At 35.5% G+C, this 25,097-nt stretch overlaps 2 protein-coding genes across 2 annotated transcripts in view; one reads left to right on the top strand and one right to left on the bottom strand.

Moving 5' to 3' along the window:
- The window catches only part of LOC106636713 (fasciclin 3), a 255,150-nt gene extending 247,470 nt beyond the window's left edge, over positions 1 to 7,680 (top strand). Inside the window, exons 9-12 of the mRNA XM_089592489.1 lie at positions 785 to 815; positions 1,117 to 1,194; positions 5,124 to 5,298; positions 7,218 to 7,680. Coding sequence (XP_089448615.1) covers positions 785 to 815; positions 1,117 to 1,194; positions 5,124 to 5,298; positions 7,218 to 7,439 — 506 coding nt within the window. The 3' untranslated portion in view covers positions 7,440 to 7,680. The remainder of the gene's footprint in view (positions 1 to 784; positions 816 to 1,116; positions 1,195 to 5,123; positions 5,299 to 7,217) is intronic.
- Positions 7,681 to 11,370: 3,690 nt separating this feature from the next.
- LOC106636702 (uncharacterized) lies at positions 11,371 to 23,878 on the bottom strand. Its single transcript, XM_089592487.1, is given in 5 exon segments — positions 11,371 to 13,761; positions 16,864 to 18,355; positions 19,931 to 20,773; positions 20,813 to 23,298; positions 23,489 to 23,878. Coding segments are annotated over 5 exon segments (7,455 nt in total). The 3' UTR covers positions 11,371 to 11,517.
- Positions 23,879 to 25,097: the final 1,219 nt, after the last annotated feature.

Genomic DNA, 25,097 nt, shown 5'->3' with positions numbered 1-25,097 from the left:
ATAAAAAAAAAAAATACTTTTTCTTGTATTGGTCGTACAACACTGTTGTTTCTTAATTTGCAAAAAAATGCTAGCAACATAATTGAATTACTCCGTTTTTTTAGAACCAATGAGATATTTGATAGTTGATTTTTCTAAAAATAATTTTTAGCATTTTGGTGAATTTCGGTATCCTCTTACAATTGCCATAATAGATATCCAATAAATACAAAAATGATGGTTTCTTGATTTCTTTGCATATTGCAACTTAATGGTCATAATATCATTTTTTTAATTAAAAATTGTAGATGATTAAGTCAGCTACAAAATTTGTATTTAACATTTTTTAAGTACGACTGACAATTTTTTAAATGTTTAATGAAAACTTTTAAAATGTCGTATTTTTGTGACTATTAGTTAATAACGAACAGCGCTCGGCCAATTAGTTGTTACTTAAAAAAAAACTTGAGTCAAATAGGGGGTATAATTTGGAAAATTTTACTAATTATTCAAATTCATTTTAACTAACATGACAAGACTACAGTTCTTATATTCCTTATCTACAAATGGTAATTATACCAAGCACATGCTCTTAAAATACAACTTGATCGACGACAAAAAAAGAAAACCAAAAACGCAAACACAAAAAAGTCTTTGGATCATACAAGTACATGCGTTGTTTTTTTTTAAGTCAATTCCAATGCTGTCGTTTTAATTTCTAATAATAACTTATTTATTTTATTTTTTACATAATTTTTTACTTTAAAGTCGTTATGTACAACTATTTGTTTTCCATGGATTTCAGGTGGTTCAGACAAGAGGAACATCGGAGAATCGTAAGTAAATTGCAATATATTTACGTTTCTGCTAGATTCTTATTAGTTAGAGTTATTTGGAAATCTTTGTGTAACTAATGTCCCGTAGATTTTTCATTTCCATAGTTAATTATTATTCAAGAACTAAGTAGTAAGTTGTATAATCAATAACCACTGTAATTCAAGTTTTTTTGTTGTCTTGTCCACAATTTTCTGTACATACTGTTTTTTGAGTTGATCATAAGTGTTCGAAAGGGAGGGAACATATGAGAAAAGGTACACACTGGTTATGATCTGTTCGCATGACTCGCACATTTTGCAGAGACTTAGCGGAACCGGCGGAGAGCGTAAATCTACTTCGCTTCTTCAAACCAAAAACTGACGATGCCAGTCCGCGAAGGCAAGGAGCACCTTTTTATTTTTTTTCATGCCTCAAAATGATATTCAGAATCCGTTAAATTGTCGCAAACCGCCGTCCATTCATAAACGTATACGTATATATGTACAATAAGTTATTATTTACTTAAGCTCACGTTTACTGCATTTTAGCTTGAAGCTGTGGTAGAGCGAGAGATTTCGTGTTGCCAGTTGTTCATGCTTTATTTTTTTCGTGTGAATTTAAGCGCTGGGTTATTTCGCTTCTCACTTTTGTCTTGTTTGCACACTTTTTTGAGCTTTTCTAATAATTTAGCTTTTTTTTACACACTAAATTAAAAGTACATGTAACGGAAGATAATCGTAGGTGTTTCATGAAGTAAAGATATCTTCTTTTTCATTGAAAAAGTTGTATATTCAAAAAACACTCACTGAGTAGTACAAAGGTGATTTTTTTTTCAAGATTTGATGTACATAATTATGGAACGAGTTATTTTCGCAGCTACCTATTGTTCTTAATTTATGTCCCTATTATGGAACATAAACACAAATGACTTTACTGATTTGCCCAGTTTTTTTTACTAGAATAATATTGTTATTGTTGTGAACCATTAATTATAGGATCAGTATGTTCCTATACAACAGTATTTAACAATCAAGTTAATAAATTTCATAAGTCACGTATCGTATAGCCTACCAGAAAGAATGGTTGTGTTATGTTCGTTCCTTTTATACTTCGTAAAAAAAAATTCAATTAAAAAAAAAAATATTTTGATGTTCTTTTTTAAGTCTGATAAGGTTTCACATATAATGGGTTTAAAATCATTTTCATACGAAGTATGCATGTATGTATGTAGTAGGGGCATGTTTCACGAATATCTACTTTTACCTAACGTAGTTAGAGAGTACACGGCTAATTCAAGTTTTTCCACGTTTATATGCACTGAGAGAAAAAAGTAAAATAAAAATTGTAGAGAAATTCCATATTTTAATAGTAAAGATGATTGTTTTAACAGTAAAATTTAGTTTGAATAGTTAGAATTATGCTTACAACAGTAAACCTTAAAAGAATCAGTTAATAAATTTTACCTTCCTGCATAGAATTCTTATTGTGCTAACCATAATGTTAACAGAATCCACTATACACAGAATGGTAATTTTTGATAGAATTCCTCTACAATTTTTATTATTTTTTTCTCAGTGTACAACGCATCATAGCAATTAATATTTGATCAGCTCATACAAACAATGAAGTTTCTAGTGAAAAAGTATATGCAAGATGGCTACAAACGATTTTAGTTGTGCTTAAAATACGTAATCATATTATTTTGGGATTAAAAATGACAACAGATGTTTGTGTGATTGACAAAGCTTACTCAAATCTATTAATGTTAAAAAAAAATTTAATTGTATGAAAAATTATTTGAATCAGATAGCACCGATTAAGTGTTATTTTTTTTGTCTCAACCAATAGAGATAGAATTTTCTTTAGTTATTACATTTAAAAAAAAAAAGATTTTTATCGGAGCACTGCATAGTAAAATATAAAAAGGGTTTTAAATGCTTCGTTAGTGTTTTTTGTTTTCCAACATCATAAGCTTTTAACATATTATGCCACCAATAAATTACTATTCTACTCCATCAGTACTTCACATTTTTTTTAATTTTTAATTATGCTTACCATTTTTACGAAAACGATTAATACTATGGTTCCACTATTTTAATTTTCCATAAATTGATGATAAAAAGAACTGAAATGCCTTACAAATCACGGTGGGGCTAGTCGTTTAGTGCAAAACAAAGGATTTGGACTAGGTTTTTTTCTTGTATTATATTAAAAAAATATTATTGCACGTATAACAATTGGGATTATGATCGATAAAGTTATTGAGATATTGGTTAAATTATTTTGATAAAACGTACATTATTTCTCCGTAGTATTAGGTTATATACCATAAAACTTTTCTAAGCACGTAATAAATATACTGAGCATGCTAAATCTAAATATTTTTTCCCGTGTACAAAAGATTCTTCATATAAGGTTAAATCCACTCCTCAATGGTTAACGATCTTAGGATCACTTAAATGTATCTTAACTCTCGTTCATTTTCGTTTAATACACAAAATATTCGTGAATAAAAGATCAGGAAAAAAGGGTGGGTTAGCAAACCAAATATTTTAAATTCATCACAACTAAAGTAAATAACTATCATGAAATGCGAAATTTAAATTTCGTGTTCTAAGGTGCCCTTTTAAAATTATTGAGGATCAAATTAAAAACTGAGTAGTTTTAAAAAGTGCTGAAAGTTTGTGATAAATTTTAACGATAATTTTTGTTTTGTAAACTGAAAAGCTTTTCAATTTTCTATAATAAAGTATTTATAAACTAAATCTTTCAGTGGAGGAAACATCATTATGTACTTACACGTTAAATTTTCAAAAATCAGGAGCAACTTTTTATTCAATGCCACTTTTCCGTGAATCGATTATACGAGCGCAAGTGCCAGGTGAAGTGCGTAGGTTTTTCAATTAATTTTGTTATGAATCAAGTTAAGATAAGGAAAAATTGGAGCACAGTAGAAAATTATTGTGTACGCTAGTCATTTTTTTGCGACTCCACGTATGTCTCATGTGACATCTCGTACGTAATAAATGATATCACGTCGAAAATTTGTCATCGAAAATTGTTGTGTTTCATAAAGAAAACTCACTCAGCAAAAAGTTTTTGAATTAGTTTTTTTTTTTGAATGAATACAAACAACACATCAAAGATGAGATTTTGTAAATGAATCAGTTTGAAAAAAGTGGCATTACTTCTCACTATCATTTTGACAGTATCATAATAACGATTATCGTCAACCAATGAATAAAAAACTAATAAAGTAGAAAATTATATATTAATTGCTCAAAAAATTGAATTCACGTGTTGCTCAAGGTTCTTTGAGTCAATGACAAATCTTAAAAATACCTTACATTATTGATATATTTGTAGAAGTAGTTGTGAATTTACTTAATTTATTTCTTTTAATTGTGTCACACATTATATCCAGTATTTACAAAAAAAAAAAAATTAAATAACGCGTTACGAATCGTCAGAGAGTTAGTTCTCGTACTGTAGGTAAAATATGTATCATTTAAGCTACCCGAGCTCTGATCTGGATTTTGTTCATAACATTGTAAAGAAAATTTTATATTTACCAGAAAATTATTAATTTTAATACAAACTGATTCAATACTAACATTGCAAGAAATCTTTAGCCAATCACATGTTTTTTTTCGGTAGTAGTTAAAAAATCTAACTCAATTTATTACAAAATACTTCACAAGCTATACAAAACAAAGAAATTTTTGAATGAAAAGTAACCTATGTCAGTTAAATGCTGATTTCATCGTCAAATCGATTACTTCTAGTTCTGATACAGGTTTTAGTTGTTTATTATTTTAACAATTGTGTTTTACAGTTTATTGTAAAAAAAGGGTTATATGGCTTTATTAAGATTTTAAATTCTATTTTAATTAATAAAATGTTTAAGTTTATTTCTTAAACAGCAATTCAGTTACAAAGACCATATAAATACAAAAAATTAGTTATAAGTTGTAACATAAATCAGGTGGAGCATAGTTTCAAGTTAATTGAAGTTTTCTCATTGGAGTACATAAATGGATAAAATAAAAAAACGGTTAAATCCATGTTATAGTTATTCTCATATTTTTACTAACTACTAGCTTTTTTTCTTTTTCATTTATTGCAAAGTTAAAAGTTTATAACCAAATAATTTAATATGTTTTTTAAATAATTTCTGTGTGAAAAAAATTCATCCACTCATTTTAATACAATGCAATTCAATCCACTCATTCAAATAATTTTTCAAAGCTTAATTATTGAATATCATACCTACGTAGTTAAGAATTAGTTGTAAAAAAAAATGAAAACTCTTATTTATTAAAAATTAGAAGCGACACTGAAAGCACTGGCCGTTTCTCAAGAACTGAGGTTGACTCTGGAAAAACTGGTGGACGAAGCAGGCCAAAAATTAATCTCTTGCAGCTTTTCAAGCAGAAAAAGGACAAGGTTTCTGGGGCCGATACTGACACAGTGCGAACTGTTGTAACGATGGATGATGAAAAGGTAGGAAAAATGTTTTTATTACGTTAATAACTTTACATCATCACTTTATAGACTAAAAAATATATATTATTTCATTATTACCTATAGTAAATATAAGTGCAGTTTTAATTTTTTATTTGTATTTTTAAGAAAAAAATTAATTGATGCAAACGGGGTATTCAAAAGCACTATCAATTAAAGTTGAAATAAGTTTTCGAATTTCATTTGCATGACGTAAAAATTCATTAATTAAAATGATTGGCACTGTAGTACAAAATGATTGATGCAGATCGATGATTAGAAGAAAAAATAAATTGAAGTGCTCATGACAAACAAATCAGCGTAGTAACTAATTGATTTAGTATCGGCACACGTGTACGTAAATTATCGTCTTACGGAGAAGTATCAAACCATAAAAACCAATTTGCATTAATCAGAGTGTCCTTGACAGATATTCAATGTTTCGTTAATGTAGGCTGACGTGCAGAAAAATTGACTGCCATTTATTAAATAGTAACAATTGAATTTTTATTAAACAAGAATCCTTAATATTTTTTAGAAAAGTTTTGTTGAAGCGAATCAATTTTCCAAAAGTAAAAAATAATGAGCAAAAAACTAAATACTTACTAGAAGGTAGCGTAATAGTTGTAGTCATCCTGCGTCGACTCAGACTAAATTATCTAGTGTATACAGGCACCTTAAAAAGTCAATCAGCTGTTTGTTGTATTCACACTTTTTCTCTTATCCATAGAAACTATGAGGTCTTCACACTTTATGCTAATAATTTAAACTGTGTAGCCCTATTTTCGAGAGTCTTCAAATGATTCGTAGATTCTAATGTAATACAAAGTTACTGTAAGTATAAATTTTTATGCAGTATTAAATCAATTATTATAATTTTTATTGACTGAGAAGCATGAGTGTATATGATAAGAAAAAATTAACAGATAGGAAAAAAAGAAAATTCCCGAAATTACTTTGATTTATTTATGATGTAAGTGCACATAAACACACGCACATAAAATTCTGCTCCAAAAATAGAGTGAATAATTCAACTAATTTAAGACTAATATACTTACTTTAAATTTCATCAATATGAGTAACTAATAAATAATGTTTCAAAATATTATTGAGATGTATAGTTTCATTTCTAATCACATTTTCTCCGTGAAACTTAAAAGTTTTAAGGAGATATGAATTTTTACATGGGAAGTAAAGAAGGCTCTTTGAATGAGACATAAGAAAATGGAATGATAACAGTATAAATAAATTATTATTGTCTGAGAAGATAAATGAAATGGAATATTACAAATATGAAATAACTATAAAATCGAATTGCTAATAAAATAAAATATAGAAATGAATATGGAAGAGTTGAAGTTTAATAATCGGTACAAAAGTGTAAAAACTACAAAATTTTTAAATTACTTTAACGGTATTACTATAAGGAAGGAATTTATATGAATGAGATAATTTATATTAATGAGATACTGTAAATCACAAAATTGTGTTAAACTAAATCGGTTTTCTGTCATTTTTTATCGTGAAAAATTTAAAATATTTTTTCAAATTGACGGTTCATTCAACTCCCTAAATAAACTCTATCAGTGTTTATGTAATAGCTACTCAAATGCAATTACAGAGATTTAACAAATACTTGGAAAAGTTAAAACATGGCCCAAGTAAAGTAAGACTTAACTAGTTGCCCAATTGATGCGTTTTGTTTCGCCAATAAGAAAATTTTTAACTTTTATTATATTGTTAGTGATCACAAAAACTGTTGCAATCGCAAACTGCGACTACTACTCAATCGATTTTGCTGAAATTTCGTATACCGATTCTCGACACTTCCTGGATAGTTTTCGTCCGGTATTTATGTTAGTAACCGCAACTCAATGTAACGTAATATTCAAACTCCCATCTCGTACCTTTGCCAACAGATTCCATCCAGCGAGGTGACCACAGTGGCAGCAGAGACGCCAACACGCCCAGCCGGAAACGACGTGGGCATAGTCTACGCCGAGCTTGATCTAGCCCACCCCCATCAGCAGCCAGGGGCTCGACGGCTCAACGAAGAAAAGACCGAATACGCAGAGATCCTATACACAAAACCCGATGGCCAGCCGCTCCAAGAAAGCGCCAAGATCACAGTTCCGAATTGATGAGTTTGCCTCGTGGTGGTTCCTCAAATGCTGATGCTGACACGTAGAGCTTGTCATGGTGCAGACCTATACTCGCGAGCTCCACGATTTATTGGTATTGCTTACACTAATGTGATTTCTTTATTTTTTATCCCTTTTTTTTAACTCTGATAGAATCTATAGTTTTCGTTAGTACGTACAAAGCTTTGTATTGTGAGTCGCGATTCGCTTTTGCAAGGATAAAAAGTACCCACTGCACTCCGTGTCGCTGTTTAATTTTTTTTTTTTATAACACATCCATACATAGTATGGAGATTGTAAGCTACGATATCAGAAATAATTATCTATTTATAGCGTGTCTTGTCTCTTTTATTCTGACTTTGGGTGCCCACGGTTGCAGCAATCATGATAAATTTATGTTGTTTTACAAATTTATACTACCCGTTACGTGATAATGCTTGCAATTGCTTTCGTGGTTTGCAGAGAACACAAATTGACAAAAACTACAAATTTAAAAAGTTACAAGAAGCTAAAATTTTTAACTATAAATAAAAAATATAACGGGTTATAAAATTATTACGCTGGAAATATGAACCGCATATTTAGATAAATAGAGAGTCGATACTGATGAAATCTATGAAATAACATTTTTTATTAGCACATGGAGCAAAAAAAATTGTAACTGACATCCAAAATTCATATAAATACACTATAAATATATAAAATTCTAAAATTTTAATGTAACATAAAACTGAATCTTATAATACCCATTGAATTTTTTTTTGTGATTGGAAAATCTGTACCTGCTTACAAATTTTTTGATTATATTTTAGAACATTTTTTTACGAAAACCATACAACATGTGGACATCAATTTCGAATAATTTTTTATAGTTACTAAATTATGCTGCAATGAAAAATGAATGTTAAATTAAATAGAAAATTCATTTACGGTTTGCGACCACGTTATTGACTACTGGTCTTGTGTTTTATAATAATCCTTTCGTATCATATTAAGGTAGACTTTTGTTCCTTGAGCAGCTATTCTATTAGACCGGGAGCTGACCCGCATTTAAGTACCTCATCGGTAGCGCTGCCATAAAAGGAGATGAGGCGAGATACCTTCAGTCTTGTGTCCAGCTCTACAGTCATTGTTAACCCATTAAAATTTTGTCATGTGGTGGGTGTCAAATCCGTATTATCAGTAAGCTATAGTAACATATAGCCTGATACGTCATTAAATCATGAGGGGGTAATTTCCAATGAAAAATCATCCTGTTCCCATTTTTCACATTTAGTAACTTTTTAATTTTAAGGTGGCTTGGGCGATTTTTATCGGCTTGATTGAATCCTCTGAAATTCTGGAATTATGTAAATAAATTCCGCCAAATTCATTTACGATAACAAAATACTGAGGTTAACCACTTCATTTTTTTGCAACTCGCTACTTTTACCAATTTAATCTTATGAACAGTGGTCACAAAATCTACTATATCTTCGGGAATCTTTGACTAACCTCAAAAATTTTAAATGGATCTTGTGTATTTTTTGACAAAGAATCTATTAAATTCTCAAAAATATAGGGCCAACGACTTAACTTAACAAAAAATCAGAAGAAAAGTATGAAATATTAATCTGGCTTGCCTTACATCTCCCAATTTTCACAACTATAATTTCACGGTTATTTTCTGGCAATTTCTTGATCTTGTACTTTGGCTTTATCGAAATAACCATATTTATTGAAAAATTTATCGTCGAAAAGTGTTGATTTTTTAGAGTCCCTTATGGCACCCTACTTTACGTACGGTACCAACCGCCCAAGCCACCTTAACGGGAGAATAAGTTATTTAATCTTTCATCTGGAGAGCGTAGCTATAACTTTTTCACATTCTTCAGCACCAACATCTCAAAAATCCTTATTTTTGAATTTTTTGCATTACTATTCTCTCTCTAGATTTGGCATCCGGTTATCACGGGTATCACGAGTTTTTATACCCATGGTGAAACAAACTTTGAACCTTACCGATGAAGTACTAAACTCTGAGATCGGCTTCCAATCCATATTAACGTCATTAATTTATAAAAAAAAAATTGTGATATGAAAATTGTTTTACAAGTAAAAAAAAAAATACTTTAACCAGTTTTGATAGATTCTTTACATTGTTTTCGATGTTTATAACACATTTACATTTTTTTTACGATAACAATAGTTAGTTTATATTGCTTTTTTTTATATACATAAAAATTTTACTTGAGTAACTTCTGTCGTATAGAAATGTATTTTGAACGAATTAAACTCATTTCGAAAGAAAAAAAATCATTGCCATTTTAAGATTTTGCCGTAGGTATTCATCATTTTATCTAAAATACACTGTATGCTAAATAAATAATCTGTATAAGTTCTTACAGTAAAAATGTGGATAAAATGAAGAAGGTGCTTATACTTATTATCTGATTAGATTTTTCACTCACACTACCAATTTTCATGTAAAATTTATTCAAATTTTAATTTGACAGCCTCTTTTTCCAAGGTATAAGGAAATTTCTATATTTTAATTATTCATCAGTATTTAAAGGCGCTAATTTTTTTCACACATTAAAAACTGGAGTGTTTAATAAGAATTGATCGATTAATTGTAAGCACTATTATTTATGTAGCAATAGCTCAAAAAAATAAATATATTTATGAAACATACGTTAAGCTATAACCATCTTTCATAGAATATAGAAAATAAGTTATTCTCGTCGAAGTCTGCGGTGCGGGTTACCGGAAACCATTTGCGGAGTTTCGCGTGTACAAAGTTAAGTTGACACATGTACTTACAAAGGAGTATTTTCACATCTTGGTTTTTCAATGAGCATAACAATTATAAAACATTTTTTATTACAAACTTAAAAGATTTTCTTATATTAGTTATACTACTATTTTGAGAACTTTATTTGGCTACAATAAGAAAAGAATTCGTCCCTTACAGTTATTTTATGAATAATAAATGTAGTTGCTTTACAAATAATTTTTTTGATTGTATTATTATTGTAATAAATTGTGCGCAAAATTCTTTAAAGTTAAAAAAAAATTTTTAAGTAGATATTTAATGTATAGCCACACAAGCAAATTTGTATTTTAATAAAAACGTTATCTTACGTTAGTATAAACCCTATAAGTACAACTTACACAATCGTATCAAATATATATATATATATATATATATATATATATATATATTCATCATACTTTAATATTGGGTAGATGATTCACTGTATTGCATAATTGATGAAAATTGATTTAAGTTTCTTATGGTAGCTATTCATACGCATTTTGTATCAGCCTAAGTGTTCGTTCTGTGTAAGTGTAAGTGAGATAGGTATAATATTACATGACATTGACGTAAATTAGGAGCGTTTTTTATTGTGAAAGATTGTATTTCTATCAATGGTCATATAACGCCACTCAGCATTATAATGTAAATTTGTTTGAGTTATTTGAACCTAGTGCACGGATGAAAAATCATAACACTTTTCACTCGCTTGAATTTTTTGTAAAATTTTTTATTTTTAACTCTGTCTCAATGAGTAATTTTTTATTCACGCACTTAAAACTGATTGAAACAAAACGTATTTAACGTGTAATAAATAATTATAGACATAATCATCTGGATATCAACGTGTAAAAGTGTTGCAGTAAAAGTGGGTTGAAATAATTGGACTTGTGGTGACTTTTATAAAAGTGACGACTTGAATATTTGATAATCATGTTATACACGCAGTGCGTCAAGCTATTTACAATGCAAATAATCCATATATTGTGAAATCTAATGAAACATGAAAATTTTTTTACAACTATAGTTAAAGAATTGATTGTACAATATTTTTCAAAGCGCCTTAACATGATGCGTGGCTCAATTAGTCTTATGTAGTATATAAACACAAAAAAATGTACTCTTAAACCTTTCACGTCTTTATTTTCGTAAATAAATCTGAAAAATGCTGAGTTTTTGCGTACTTTATTGATAAAACCCAATCACTCAACTCCTAATACTTTCCTAACCTTTACAAACTCTGAAGTCAACAAACAGATAAAGTTTCAGGCCAGTACTCATTCAAATAGCATCGACGCATTCGCCCTCGTTGTCATTCATTCCCACTTTATCACCTTCGCATTCGTCACCCTCAGCCAAATCCGTGATCCTCACAGAAGTCTTTGACATTGTTGGACCATTGTAATCCTTATCTCCAAAAGCAGCTTCCTGACAACCTTCCGCGTTGCGATGCTTTATTGTCTTGTAAACGTCCTTCTGCATCTGTTCATTATAACTATTGAACACATCACGTGTCTCGTCGCAAACGAAGCTGGTCGTGATTTCAAATTCCCGATTCCAGCTCCAAGTGTCGCATTCGCCGTTGAGTTTCGCCAAGTCCACGACCCGAGGATAACTAACATCCTCGTGCAGGACGCTGCTCGACGATTTTTTGCAGGTTTTCCTCTTCTTCCTTACTCCAGTGGAAGATCTGGTGTCCGCTTTCGAGCTGCGACGCAGCTCCGGTGGATTTTCGTACTCTTCTCCGTGCTCCAGACCCAGCAGCAAGTTTCTACTGTAACACAAGTAGGAGTCCTCGTCTGCGACGGTCTCGCTTCCGGCGACGAGACTCGGGTGGTTAACAGCTAAGCCCGGCGTGGAACGTACGGTCTTTTCCAATAACTTCTTTCCGGACTTGGAGTCACTAGAGCGGCACACCACCTCCTGCCTGTAAGTGAGCTTCACCGGCGTTATCGCGAACTCCAATTTCCGGTTGGTATTAAACATTTTCATGAGGACGTAGATCAGAGTATTGACGTTCGCGCATCTGATGGCATATATGGCTCCGCGACCTCTCGAGAAAAGAGGTGGTCCAGTCCACGATGAGTCGATCGCGTAAAGGGCGTCAGTGGTACGGATGGCTGTCAAGATCTTCCTCCCACACTGGATGAACAGATTCGGCGACCTTTCGAATCCCTGGTTGATGCGAGTGGCTAGATTCGGGTTTTTCTTACTTCCGTAGAGCACGCCGCACATGTCCGAAGCAAACTCGAGACTCCAGAGGTGGGGAGGTATCTTGAGGCACTCGGGAAGGCTAAACTTGTTGCAGTACTCTGAGCAAGTTTTTCGACTCTCCTTGTAAAAATGATCCCCACAGATGACAGCCGAATCCAAAATCACGGAGTCCCACTCAGAAGGATGACAAATGTTCTGCAATGCGAGGGCGACGACTCCGATAGCCGCTTGGATCTTCCCAGCTCTAGTTTCGAATTTAGTGTAGAAAGCACCCACGCTACCCCAAAGCGAGAAAATCATGTTTGGTACTTCTAAAAGGTAGTTTTTTAGCATGGGCTTCTCCTCCATTATAGGGTCTTGCTCGGTATTCAGCTTTTTGCTCATTGTGCTCCTACGGCTTATCAGATGTGTCGCGTGTCTGTAACTCCAGTGGTAGTCCAGATAGTTCCAGACAGGATCCTCCTGGAATTCTTCGTAAGTGGATGGATTCACGGCCTCCACGTGGATCCGATGGATGAAGAATCCTGTCGTTTCTTTGAAGTGATTGATGCACATCTGTTTGGCCATATTGCAAATACTTGCAAAGACGCACAGACAACCGAAACCGTTATCGGCGGTACGACCACGGGTATCCACGCGCTTTCCCTTTTCATCGCATTGGTAGGGATCCAAGTAGTAGTAGCAACTAGTCAACCTCGAGTACCAAAATCCATAGCAACAGTTTGAAAAGTGTATAATACCACTAGTATGCTTTTTAAAAAACTCTTTCAATTGCGCTTTCACAGCTGGATAGAAGACATCGTCGATGCTCTGCTTGTCACTTTGCAGGTTCGTGAGGTCAGACGTGCAGTCACGTAGGTCAAAGACTCGATCGTTTACGGTGACGTCCTTTAATACATGCTCGGTATGGTACTTGGGCTTCTCGAACAATTTGTACATGCTGTCAGCGAATTGTAGAATTTTGTCGATCATTTCTGGCAGTGGATTCTGAATGATGTCTCTTTTCATTATTACGGAGAGGAGAGCAGCAAAGTAGCATCTTTTAACATTTGGTTCTTTAACGGAGTCTCTGTTACTCAAAGCAACGGATCCGAGTATAAAAACGGGTGCTTTGCATTTGTTTATTGGTCGGAATATTGCATAAGAATCCAAAACTTCTTTATCCTTTGTATGGATTTGAGGAACGGTGGTAGATGGCATCATGGACTCGTGCAGACCTTCGAGATCACTGCAATTTGGTCCAATCATCTTTGCGTATGATATTGTAACCATTCGTATAGCAAATGCTGTCTCCTTTGGCTCGTTTATCTCCTGTAATACAATAAATTTATTCTGCAACTGCATTTCATCGTTCATGTAAAAAAAATTGTTTTATTCTGAAGCTCTACAGCCAAAGTAAAAGAAATAAGTAAATAATTGAAGCCATCAATAGTGTGGCGATATCTGGAATTTAAAGCACACTATCTTCCTATGCTTTGCTAAACACATATGTTATAGTGATATAAAGCTACTTTTTCGAAACTCGATTGATGTGCAGAAGTGTCTTATGTCACCAGAGCGAAAAATAGAGACTTTTACAACTGCTCGATTAGTTACAATAATTTTAAAACAAAAATAAATAGGATCAGAGTACTCAATCTACTATGCAGGAAATGTATTTTCAATAATGCTTAAAAAAAAAAGTTGTAATACAAGAAAGCTTATACAATTTTGAGAATATTAGCACCTCAAAAATGTGGGTGAAGTGCACTATTGAAAAACAATACCAATTTAGATGGAAAAAAGTATTTTAGTAACTTGTACTAAGTATATGTGTGGGTGAAAAAAATCAGATCATGGTGTGCTATTAAAATATTTTGATGCATTTTCACAAGATTGGTTGTAAGAGAGTTCTATTCATTATGCTGATTTACAGTTTTATCTGAACAATTACAGAATGTAAAACAAGTATTTCATATTGAAAAAGTGTTGATTTCAAAAATTTTGAACAGGAATTTATGGTGTTTTAGACAATTAAAGTTAAGGTTATGGTTATGGTTTTCGGGCACAACAGCATGGTAGAAGTGCTTTATTTCATGAAAAATTTAAAGTTGATTCAATTTACTTAAAAATTGGAAAAGCAAGCAAACTTTTAAAGGTAGCAAATTTTTGTGTTAAAAGTCAATTTTTTCCTGCGCTATACAACATCATAAAGTTAAGATTGGTCAGTACAAAATATGTAGAAAATCAATAACATGGTAATCAGTGATAAGAAACATGGATTTACTTTAAGGCTCTGTACAGTCGGAAATGTTTCTGTATAAATATACTAAATGCAGTACAGATAATGCCTCTAATTTCTGTTTTAATGAAGCTGGGAGTTGAGTTGAAGTATTTACTTGTAAAGCGATTCAAAACGCTAAAGGAGACTGAATGAAACCATGTTTTAACTTGCTATTGCACTAAAAATGATTAGTAATATTTTTTTATTAAAACTTAACAATACTCTCTAAGATGCATTGTTTTTTGTATGTTTGTTGAAATGCTTTAGAACTTGCTATTTATTCTAAAAAAATTGTTACCTAACTCGAAAAATTGAAACAAGAAACATTGAATGAATTTAAGTCTAGCAGCCAAAATGTAACGACGGTATTATTAAATACAGTACTTCTATTTTAGGACACTTAAATTAAGGCAGGTACCCCTTTATTTTAATAAATTAGGAAAGTACGTGATTTAGTAGTAAGAGTACTTTAAAGTACAATTTGATATTTGATAGTATGGCTACAACGATTTGATTGCAAGTTTTAGCTTCACAAAAATCAGTTGGTAATTGTTGATAATGTTATTTTTTAAATGTTTTATTATTTCTTGATAACATATGAACCTTTATGCAAGCTTTCATGGAGATATGGAGAAGTTTAGTAAAAAAACTTGTTAATAAATCTCGTAAAAATACGTTATACCTTACAGGCTTGGCGACAGTGCTGTTTTTTCTAGATGCATTTAGCATAAGCCGATAAATTATCTGCTCACGTTTTATTTAATTTGTTTTGACACTCATCGATGATCAATATTTTTTGAGATACTGATGCGTTATTAATTGTATATGTTTTGTTTAATTAGTTTAGCACTATTGTGGTACTCTGTTACATATTTTTTTTCTCTTCTTAAAAATAACAACAAATTTAGCTTGCCGTAAGTGTTTATTTAGCGAAAACTAGCACTACTACTTTGTAGATCAAACAATCATTCGATAAAAAATTTTGTGAAAATCATGCTGATTCTGGAAATCTAATTAATTATACCTGTATACATTTTATTTCATGGGTACTAAATGAGTAACAGTATAAATAAGCCTCTTGAAAAAATCTTATTTGAGATCTAGTAACTTTTTTAGTTGCTGATCAAGCAGAAAGTCACAGACCATTCAAGCTTAGGATTTGAATACAATATTCTGTGTTTGAACTTAATACTTTTTAAGAGAGTTGATTTTCTATTACTTTCAAAATGTAACTTGTATTATTTGTAACGTTTGATGCAATCCAAGTATCTAACTTAAATCAAAAGCTCTTAAAATGAAATCTCGATTCGAGGTATAGTATAAAGAATATTTTTCTGAATCCCAACTAAAAATTACACAAAAATCAAGTTTTTTCATAAATTTTAAAAATAATAATTCTATAAAGGAGTTGTGTTTCAGTAGGAATCTCTATCTTATACCAATAGATTTGCATCACGACATATTCATTAATAAAGTTACTTTTACGCAAAATAATAAGAAGAGGCATAAAGCTGGTACTATAAGAAATTATTCAAGCCAAGATTTTTTAATTCATAAAGAACTGAGGCTGAAAAGTTAAAAAACGATAGTTATAGTTGCATCTCAGACTGTAAGCACTTTGGTACCTACTCTAGTTTCAGGATGATGAGTTGCAACTTTTCTTCCTCGATTATGGATTACGGCAAACTGTGGCTTGAATGACTCCTCGAAGTACTAACATTGTGCCACTTCTCATTATTTTCCGTGGAAGTAGCTATAAGCTGCCAGTTAATAAAAATGTGTTGTGCTAAAAGGCTATGTGAGTAAGGTATAGAGACCCTCGCCGATGTACGAAATGTTATTAGGAGATCTAGTCAACGAGCTTTTTACGTAAACCTGAATCTTTCACGACTTTTAACACTAACTATATTTTTAAAACTATTTAAATTCTAATTGAAAAGTGTTTTAAACTCTCTTTTTAACTGTTTTCTTACTACTTTAATTTTATTAGAAGCTGAGTAGCAAGTAAAACAAATGCCCAATTTTCACTGTGTCGTTTTTTGCTGCATTTTTCGTACATTTTTTCTAGAATAAAAGTAAAAGTGCACTACAAGGAAAACCAATATTTTTAATAATAATATTACGTGAAAACAAAAAAAACAAAAATTTACCTTGATTATGAGCTTCAGATAATCCTCCATGTCTTCAGACACAATGATCCTGATGTTCTTCGTTGTCCTAACGAACCACCAGGCATACAATTTCGCATTCTTTTTCATCACTCCAACGTGGGCGCTTCCACAAACAAGAATCGCCCCAGAGTAGCACGGAGATTCGAATATTTTCTCCAATGACATGGCCAAGTTCCAGCCCTCGGTCACGTACAGGGTGCCAAAGTGCACCGGTGCAAACGCCACCCGGAAGCTGTAATTCGCAACGCCGAACTCCGTCAACAGGCCGTCCCACATTTGGGGTATCGTAGTGTCCTCGGAAGCGAATACACTGTTCAGAGTGTACTCCCTACTGGCCTCGTACAGAGCTCGAATCGTCTGGACGCTCCATATGGGGGGCTCGTAAATCTGGGACCAAGCCATCACGCACAGGTCCATTGGCTCGGCTACAACCGAGTCCTCGGAGAATTTCCGGTCGTAGAGTACACATCTTTCCAGTGGACTGGCGGCGATGTCACTGTTTTTGAAGGGAGCCAAGACCGGCCGGGTGATGTCGTTTTCCAAGACTTCCACTTCTATCACCGATGCGTTGCAGTTTTTAACAGGTAAGAAACCAGGTGGTTTCGTCTCTAACGACGGCATTTCGGGCTTTTCCTTCGTCCAATCAGCAAGCTCGATCAGGGACTCGGCTTCGGACTCTAGGTCTTCGTCCTCGGATCGATCACAATCCTGAATCGCCTCGGCATCCTGCTCTTGCTTTTCTTTGCAAGACTTGGTTCGCCTCTTCTTTTTGACTCTGCGCTTCTTCTTTTTCTGCTCGAGGTGGCAGATCGAGAGAGTGTAGATTCTGTAAGGCTTTCCAGAGGACTCCCCGGTGTTCTCGACGATCCGATTGACAAACGCTCCGAACTTGCAGATCTTCATGAGACAAGCCCCGCCGCCCTCGCTTGCCCGGCCATTTTCGTCGCAGGAGTAAGGGTCGAACAGGTAAAATATCCCATTGGCCAGCCAAAAGGCGTACGCCACGTTTCCAAAGACCAATATTCCGGTTTGGTGTTTGCAGAAGAACGACATCAACACTTTTTTGAGCGAGTCGGGCTCGTGGTTTTCTGGATCGGCGTAGCGGACTTGTTTGACGATGACGTTGTAGTGCACATCAAGGACGTGGTAATTCCGGAAAAATCGCGTTATCTTGTAGCGCAGCTTGCACGTGCAGCTGCCGATTTTGTTGGCAGCGAAGATGAAGCGGTCGAGTACGGTGCTGCGAAAATCGTAGATTTCCATGTTGATTTTCGCAAGGATGCAGATCATAGCTGCAAAGTAGCACGACTTGTAGTGCTCTTCTTCCCTCGTCTCCCGGTCTTCTAGGGACATGCTTGCTCTTATCACGCCGATTTCTTCATTGTCCGTTGTAGAGAAGCCACATGGCTCGGGGTCAAGTGGGAATCCATCCTCCGCTTGAGCAACAGTGGTTTTCTTTTCCATGGTCTCGCTTGGTTCTTCGTTGCGTGTCTTTATGTTTGAGTAAAAATTATTTTTTACAAGTCTTTTACCATACTAAGCGTAATAAAATAAGCAAAAAGATTTTTTCTGAGAGTAAAATGTGATTTCTTATTTCTTAAAAAAATAAGTAAATACTATCATTCGAAAACAACTAGTTCTTCTTTTTTTGTAAAAATGGACTGTCATATATGTTTCGATTGAAAAAAATATCATGCAATAGAACATGAGAATACGATTATTTCTTTTTACAGGGAGATCAGTGCATCTTCGTTTTTGACCATAGTATGATTTAACTTTAGTGTAATGCTTATTATTTTGTCAAACTATATCCTACATGCCTAATTGTAAGGTTTTATTTGTTGATAGAACTGATACTCAGGAGTGCCTTATAGTTTTTTCCAGAGCAAAAAATGTAAGTGCCCTGGAAACTTGTAGTTTTGGAAAAAAAAAAAAAACAATTGCGATCGTGGACCTTGGTGTCAGGGGCGTATATGTATGTATGCAAGTATGTATAGGCGTAATCGAATTTTTTCTAACTCATGCAGTTTTTGTCGCATATAAAATTGGGTGGAAATTTAAGAGAAAGCTTTGTCTTTTATATCTAACATGATGGTTTGTAATCGGCAAGACTTCCTGTTACAAAAAAAAAGTCATTTTACGATAATATTTTTAGCGAAAAAAAACATTATTTAGCTATAACTTTGTGACGTGATATTTTCAAGGTTTGCCATGAAAAACGAAGTTGTAGATATTATTGAATTCAAAACTTTTTTGTATCTAATATTTTCGTCCAGGATGTAACTCAAACATTTTGTGAGCTAAAATTCTCAAAAATTATCAAAATATAGTTTTTCCCTATCTAACTTATTTGTTTTATACTTATCATAATAAAATTAAACATAACTGTAAATCTAATGGAAATGAGATACAACTCACAAATAGTGCTCGTAAAATGAATAAAAAGTCGTTTTCCCCTATCCAATTTAGTTATAATATCTTATTGGCACTCTAAATCGCAAAAATATCGAAAAATCACGAATTAATAGTTTTTTCTTATCCAACTTATTCAGTTTACATTTTGAATTGCCAAGTTAATGTAAAACTTATTGATCTCTAAAAAATATAAATTTTTTGTTACAAAAACTTTTTCCTGCAAGATAAAATTAAAGTTATAAATCGCAAAAAAAAGATAAAATAATAGCTTGTTCAGAATACATACGATTGACTCTCAAGGCGAAGCCAAGGGCGATAATCGTTGTATTTTGAGGCTTTCTTCTCTTTGTCTCGTGAGATGAATAAATTTTTTCAAACCTCTGCACCGAAAATTACTAACTGTCCAAACAGTGTGGTAATAACAATAATACACTCCCTCATACATCAGTCATGCCTTATAATATGCAAAACACACAGTTTTCGCATAAATTTAGCCACTTGTTTTTACATAAATTTCTACATGAAAAAAAAATTGTGTTCTTAGCATTGAAAAAACAACCTAAAATTGATGCTGAACTGTGAAAAAAGTACCGTCATGCATTCTTTGGCTCTCAAGATAAATCCTTTAAACTCATTTCATAAGATTTTTGTCAGTAATTTAACGCGTTGAGCGCTTACCTTTTCGTCAAGCCCCTTAAAACCAGGCAGCAACAACTCCAACAAAATGTTCTCAGTATCGCAAACGATTTTTTTCAGAAGAACGTCTTCCTTTTCTTTAACGGAAAGCGGGCAGGTCCTCTGTCGTTTGTCAGGGCACTCGCGCAGCTTAGGTTTGAATTTTGGTGTCATGATGCATGGACCGAGTGGAACGATTGACGGCAAGATCAGGCCCGTCGACTTGTCTGGCACTTCCCCGGGAACCATAGAGACTTTTTCCAATTTTTGTTTTCTGCAGCTCTCCTCTTTTTGATTATCAACTTCTTTATCCTGGATGTACTTTTCATCGATCGCTCGAATGGGCGTCAGTCCAGTAGGCAAGCTGTGCGAGAATAAATACTTTTTTGGTGGTAATGTGATAAGCTTTGTCTTCTCCCCGCTGTCGGTAACATTGACAGTGGCATCCTGCTCTGTCGACTGTGGTAAGTTGTTCATCTCTTTAATTGCCAATCTCGAATCTATCGAGAACCTTGATAAGAGAGAGTGCATTGATTTTACGGCCACTTTGGCGTCCAAGAGCTCGCACAAGTTCTTCTGGGGTGGCGTGACGAAGGGCGGAGTTTGCCTGTACTTTAACTTTTCGTAAAACACGTCAAGAGCCCTATTGTATTTCACGCTCTCGTTGTCACCCTGAACTTTCACGACGCCCGTGATAAGAGAAAGGTTCAACCTCGTCGGTGGGTCTAGCTGTTGGGGCTCCTTAGGTCTACAGAATAGATTCATCAGATCGTCAAACTGTCTTTCCAGTTCCTTCTCACTTCCTCCCGAGCACAAACTATCCTCGGCGGCGGCTGACGACCTCCGTCGGTAAGAGTAGTCCTTCACGCATTGCACCTCCTCTTCTTCGTTCGCTCCATCACCATCTTCGCCGTCGTTCCAATCTTCGCCATGCACGTTCGAGCTCTTTCTTCCCTTCCGGCCACCCTGGATTTCGCGGAGATCAGCGTCGGTAACCGGCAAGAACTTGGTCACGTACTTTTCAAATGGCTCGAGTTCTAAAATGTCATTGGACAGGTCTTCGGGCGCCTCGCTTTCAGCCTCACCAGCTGAGTGCACTGACAGCTTCACGTAGTGCAGGGCAAAGTGGTAGTCGTTGAACTCGAACACGCCATAAAGAAAGTTGACAAGCTCTACCACGCTATCAACGACCACAAGAGTGGAAGGTCCTAGGTTGTCCCGCCAGCCACAACCATCGTCACCGTAGGGATTAAAGGTAAAGTATTTCTTCTCCTCCAGCCAAACGCCGTAGGACAGCCTCCCGTTCTCTATAATCAGCTCATCGAACATCTCAAAGTAGCGTTCCAGGGCTTCTCCAAGATTCGCCAGTGGGTTGCACTCACCCTCGACGACCCGCATCCTATACGCCACTGTAACATCAGCCTCGCCGATGTCTAGCGTATTGGGTAGCATGGAAAGATCCATGTGGTTCAGTCCAAGTGCGAGGATGCTCCTTGACTTCTCCGACGCATACAGGCTCTCGGCAATTGTTTGGCTATCGAAGGGCTTCTCATCCCCACCTCCACGTATCCAGAAAACCACCCGCTCGTAGGCTACATTAGCATCCTTGACCACCAAGTCGAGGTCAGCGCTCGACCAGCTGGCTGGGTTTAACAGCTTTGCCCTTGCAATCGCAGCCAAAGCTATCACCAAGCCCTGTCTTCCCCGGCTGGACTCAATAAACTCCGGGCTGAGGCAGTTTTGGGTTCCGTGCAGTGCTAGCCTGTGGGGGCTGACGATCTTGTACCCTGTGGTAGTGTCAGAACTGTCCTGGTCCTCGCGAAACGGGCAGTAGGTGTCGACAAACCTTTCAACTTGGTGCATCGTCTCTGGGAACTGGACCCTCTCGCTGCGCACTGTCTGACCCTCGTTCCGTGGTCGGGGCTGTCCATCCTCTGGTTTCGAGCATTCGTCCACTTCGGCTGGATCCGGCGTTGGAGGAGGCGGTCGGCGATTAACCCCTTTTTGTCGGTAGACCACCTTGTCGTCTGGGCTTGTCTTGACGTAGAGGATGTCAAGCCCATGGATAATAAAGGGATCCTTGTCCTTGCTCTCTGTGTTCTCAAGTATCACTTCCACCAGCTGGTCTATCGAGGCGTTCATCGTGACACAGGCCACGGCCGTGGCGTAGCTTTTCATACTGTCAGGATCCTTAGGGTCACCGACAACACGGAAACCGTCGCTGTCGCAACCAAATGGGTCAAAGAGATAGTACTTGTCATCCTCACTCCAGATGGCAAAAAAGGTCTTTTTGATCTCTAGCACGCCAGCCACCTCGTGCTCGAAAAAGTCCCGCAGACCCGAGTTTAATGCTGCCTTGCCCTTCTTACCCTGGCCCGGCACCACGTTCTCGCGCACCTTGATCTTCGCCACGTATACGCCAAGGACAAAGTCGCAAAGGAGCTCGTCGATTCTCAGCGCAAAGGACTCGGTCAGTGGCTTGCCGAGAACCCTTGCCAAGTCAGTCAAATACACGTGTGACTGGTTGAAAATTAAGTCGAGAACGGTGCTTGTCCACTTCCTAGAGTACAGCAGCTTCGAGTAAACCAGAGCTGCCACGGCAAGGACAAGGTGGCCGCGACCGTGGAATTGTTCAGGCAGCTGAGGGTGCTGGAGGTGAAGTGAGCCTCGAACGACCGCACGGTACTTCTCCCTGACCAGGTAGCCATTCGGCCAGGGCCGGGGCTCTTTAGCTACACCAGAGGGCTCGTCAGGCACATCGGAGAGCTTCTTCACGCTTTCGATCCCGAGACCGTACAAGACAAAAGGCTCGGTGCCGACAAGTCCGCTCTTTTCAAGAATGACAAATAGGACTCCAGCCAGATTTTCCAAGATGATAAGCTTGGCCGCGCCCTCCTCTTCGTCGGGCTCTACAACGTCGCAGCTGTCGAGTCTTGGCTGGGCGTCGAAGAGATAGTAATAATTCGGACCCTTCCACAGAGCGACGTTGAGGACGGGTGACGTAAGGATGCCGGCGTCGTAGGTCTCAAAGAACCGTTGCAGCGCTATAGCTACGTGGAGCTCCCGGGGTGACTCGGACTTGAAAGTGCCAACGTAGATAGGGTCGTCTACTCTTATGGTCACCCGGTGGCTCCCTTTGATGTCAAGCACACGCTTCAGATCCCGCAAAGTTACTGTTTTTCGGTCACTCGTCGTGATGAGTTTGTAGGACTCGCCAAAGTAGGTGTCCCCGTCCTCCACCACGCGGTCAATTAAGACCTCGTTCCAGCAAGGTGGCTCCACCAGCCGGGAGGTCGCAATCGCTGCCACGGCTGCGGCTGGGCCCTTGAAATGGAGAAGTATTCGGTAAACTTGGCTTTCCCTATTATACTTTGGTGTTGAACAATCGTACGTCAGATGTGATTGCTTTTTCTAATGTTTTATAAAGCTTAAGTTTTAATCGAACTCAACCTATTTCATGCGAGCAGAGACTCAAAAAAGTTGAAAAGCACGAACATAATTTTTATATATTTACCTGATACCCTCGTGACAGAGGTGAGAACTTTTGCATGTTCATATGAGTCGATCCCGAGCGTATTCCGTACTTCATGCATTGCGGGAGTGTAGTCTCGATTTTAGTCAACGAAAGCGTATCGTCGGCTAAATTCAGTTTTTCCATAACCCTCAGGTACTCCCCTTCGAGGTCTTTTCTGCAATCCTCGCTCTGGTGCAAGATGCCATTGTCACTGTTGAATTTTCCGAAGTTCGCGAACTGAACTATGTCGGAATCCGTATCGGACAAGATTCGGTCGCAGTTGCAGATCCTCTCGATTCTTTCTCGGGCTGCTTCTCTTGCATCATTAGCCACGATGGGGCTGGAGTTGCGATTGTCTTTGTTGTCGGTGACACTCTTGCGCTTTGCCATTGGGTTGTTGGGTTTTGCGGTTCCTGAATCGATACGATATTTTTACCATTATGATAGTTGAGCAACAGTGGAAGGTAACGATGAACTTACTGCTTTGTATTTAATTTTTAATACCAAAAGTTTTTAAAAGTTGCAGGAATTTTTATCGTATTTTTACATTTTCTTGAAAGGTTAAGTACGAAAACTTGTGAATTTACAGATAGGTTGGACGGCCGAAAAAAACGTTAGTGTTATGACATTTTTTAATCTAGTGTGAAAACAGCTATCAAAATAACCATCTCTATATTGATGTTTATTTTCGATTCTTTGACCCATTCAGCTAAATTCACCCCGAAAAAATAATCTGTAACTGTATCATTAGGCTTACCGTATTCAAAATTTTTTTTTTTTATTTTAAACACACAAAAATCTTTCATACGTTCATAGCTTTCAGTACATAAACAAACATTTTTTTTAATAATTAAAATTTAAGAAAAGAAAATTAACATTTTCATTCTTTGAACCAGTAGTACATTCTGATATGCAGGTAAGATAGAATAATAGTCAAAAAAAATTTTCTGCGAATTTAGTGAAAAACATTGAGTATTTTTTTGATCTTACTCGTTAATATTAAAAGCAAAAAAAAAGTAAAGTAAAAACAATAACAGATAAAATGCAAATTATTTTTTTATTTTTGAATAGGTTAGAAATAATATAGAGTGGTAATTGACAAGTACAAAGTTGAAAGAAAGCCTATATTATACAACAGTTTTCACATTTTAATCATTCGAGCACCCTTTTTGAAGAGCCGTCCAATTTGTATTGTTAATTTTCATTTATCTACATGTCTAATAATCAAAGCTCTTCAAAAAGAGTAAGTTTTTTGTGTTGCAAAAAGTACTTTTGGAAATAAAAACGAAAAAATCAAGCACTACAGTAACAATAAAAAAAGTGCTATTCTCCTCAGTGTATCTGGTTCTTTGACCATTCAGAGTAAAAAATGGACTCTATCAACAACAAGTTTGCAAAAATTTTAACGAATTTTCTCTAATTTGCATGTTCATGAATAAAAATATGATGTTATTGAAAAAAATTTTTTTTTTAACCTTTTAAATCGATTGCCACATTAATTTAATATGTTTTGAATATCGTACAAATAACAAAGTAAACACAGCGGGTACTACTAGCTTACGTAAAGCTTCACGTGGAGATTTTTTGAAAAACGAGATCACGATGGTTA

The sequence above is a fragment of the Copidosoma floridanum genome, unplaced genomic scaffold, assembly GCF_036245765.1.
Source record: "Copidosoma floridanum isolate Cflo_tuat_1 unplaced genomic scaffold, Cflo_Japanese_pri ptg000018l, whole genome shotgun sequence".
Lineage (NCBI taxonomy): Eukaryota > Metazoa > Arthropoda > Insecta > Hymenoptera > Encyrtidae > Copidosoma > Copidosoma floridanum.
Note: the sequence above shows the minus strand (reverse complement) of the source record. Positions and strands in the feature narration are given on the sequence as shown.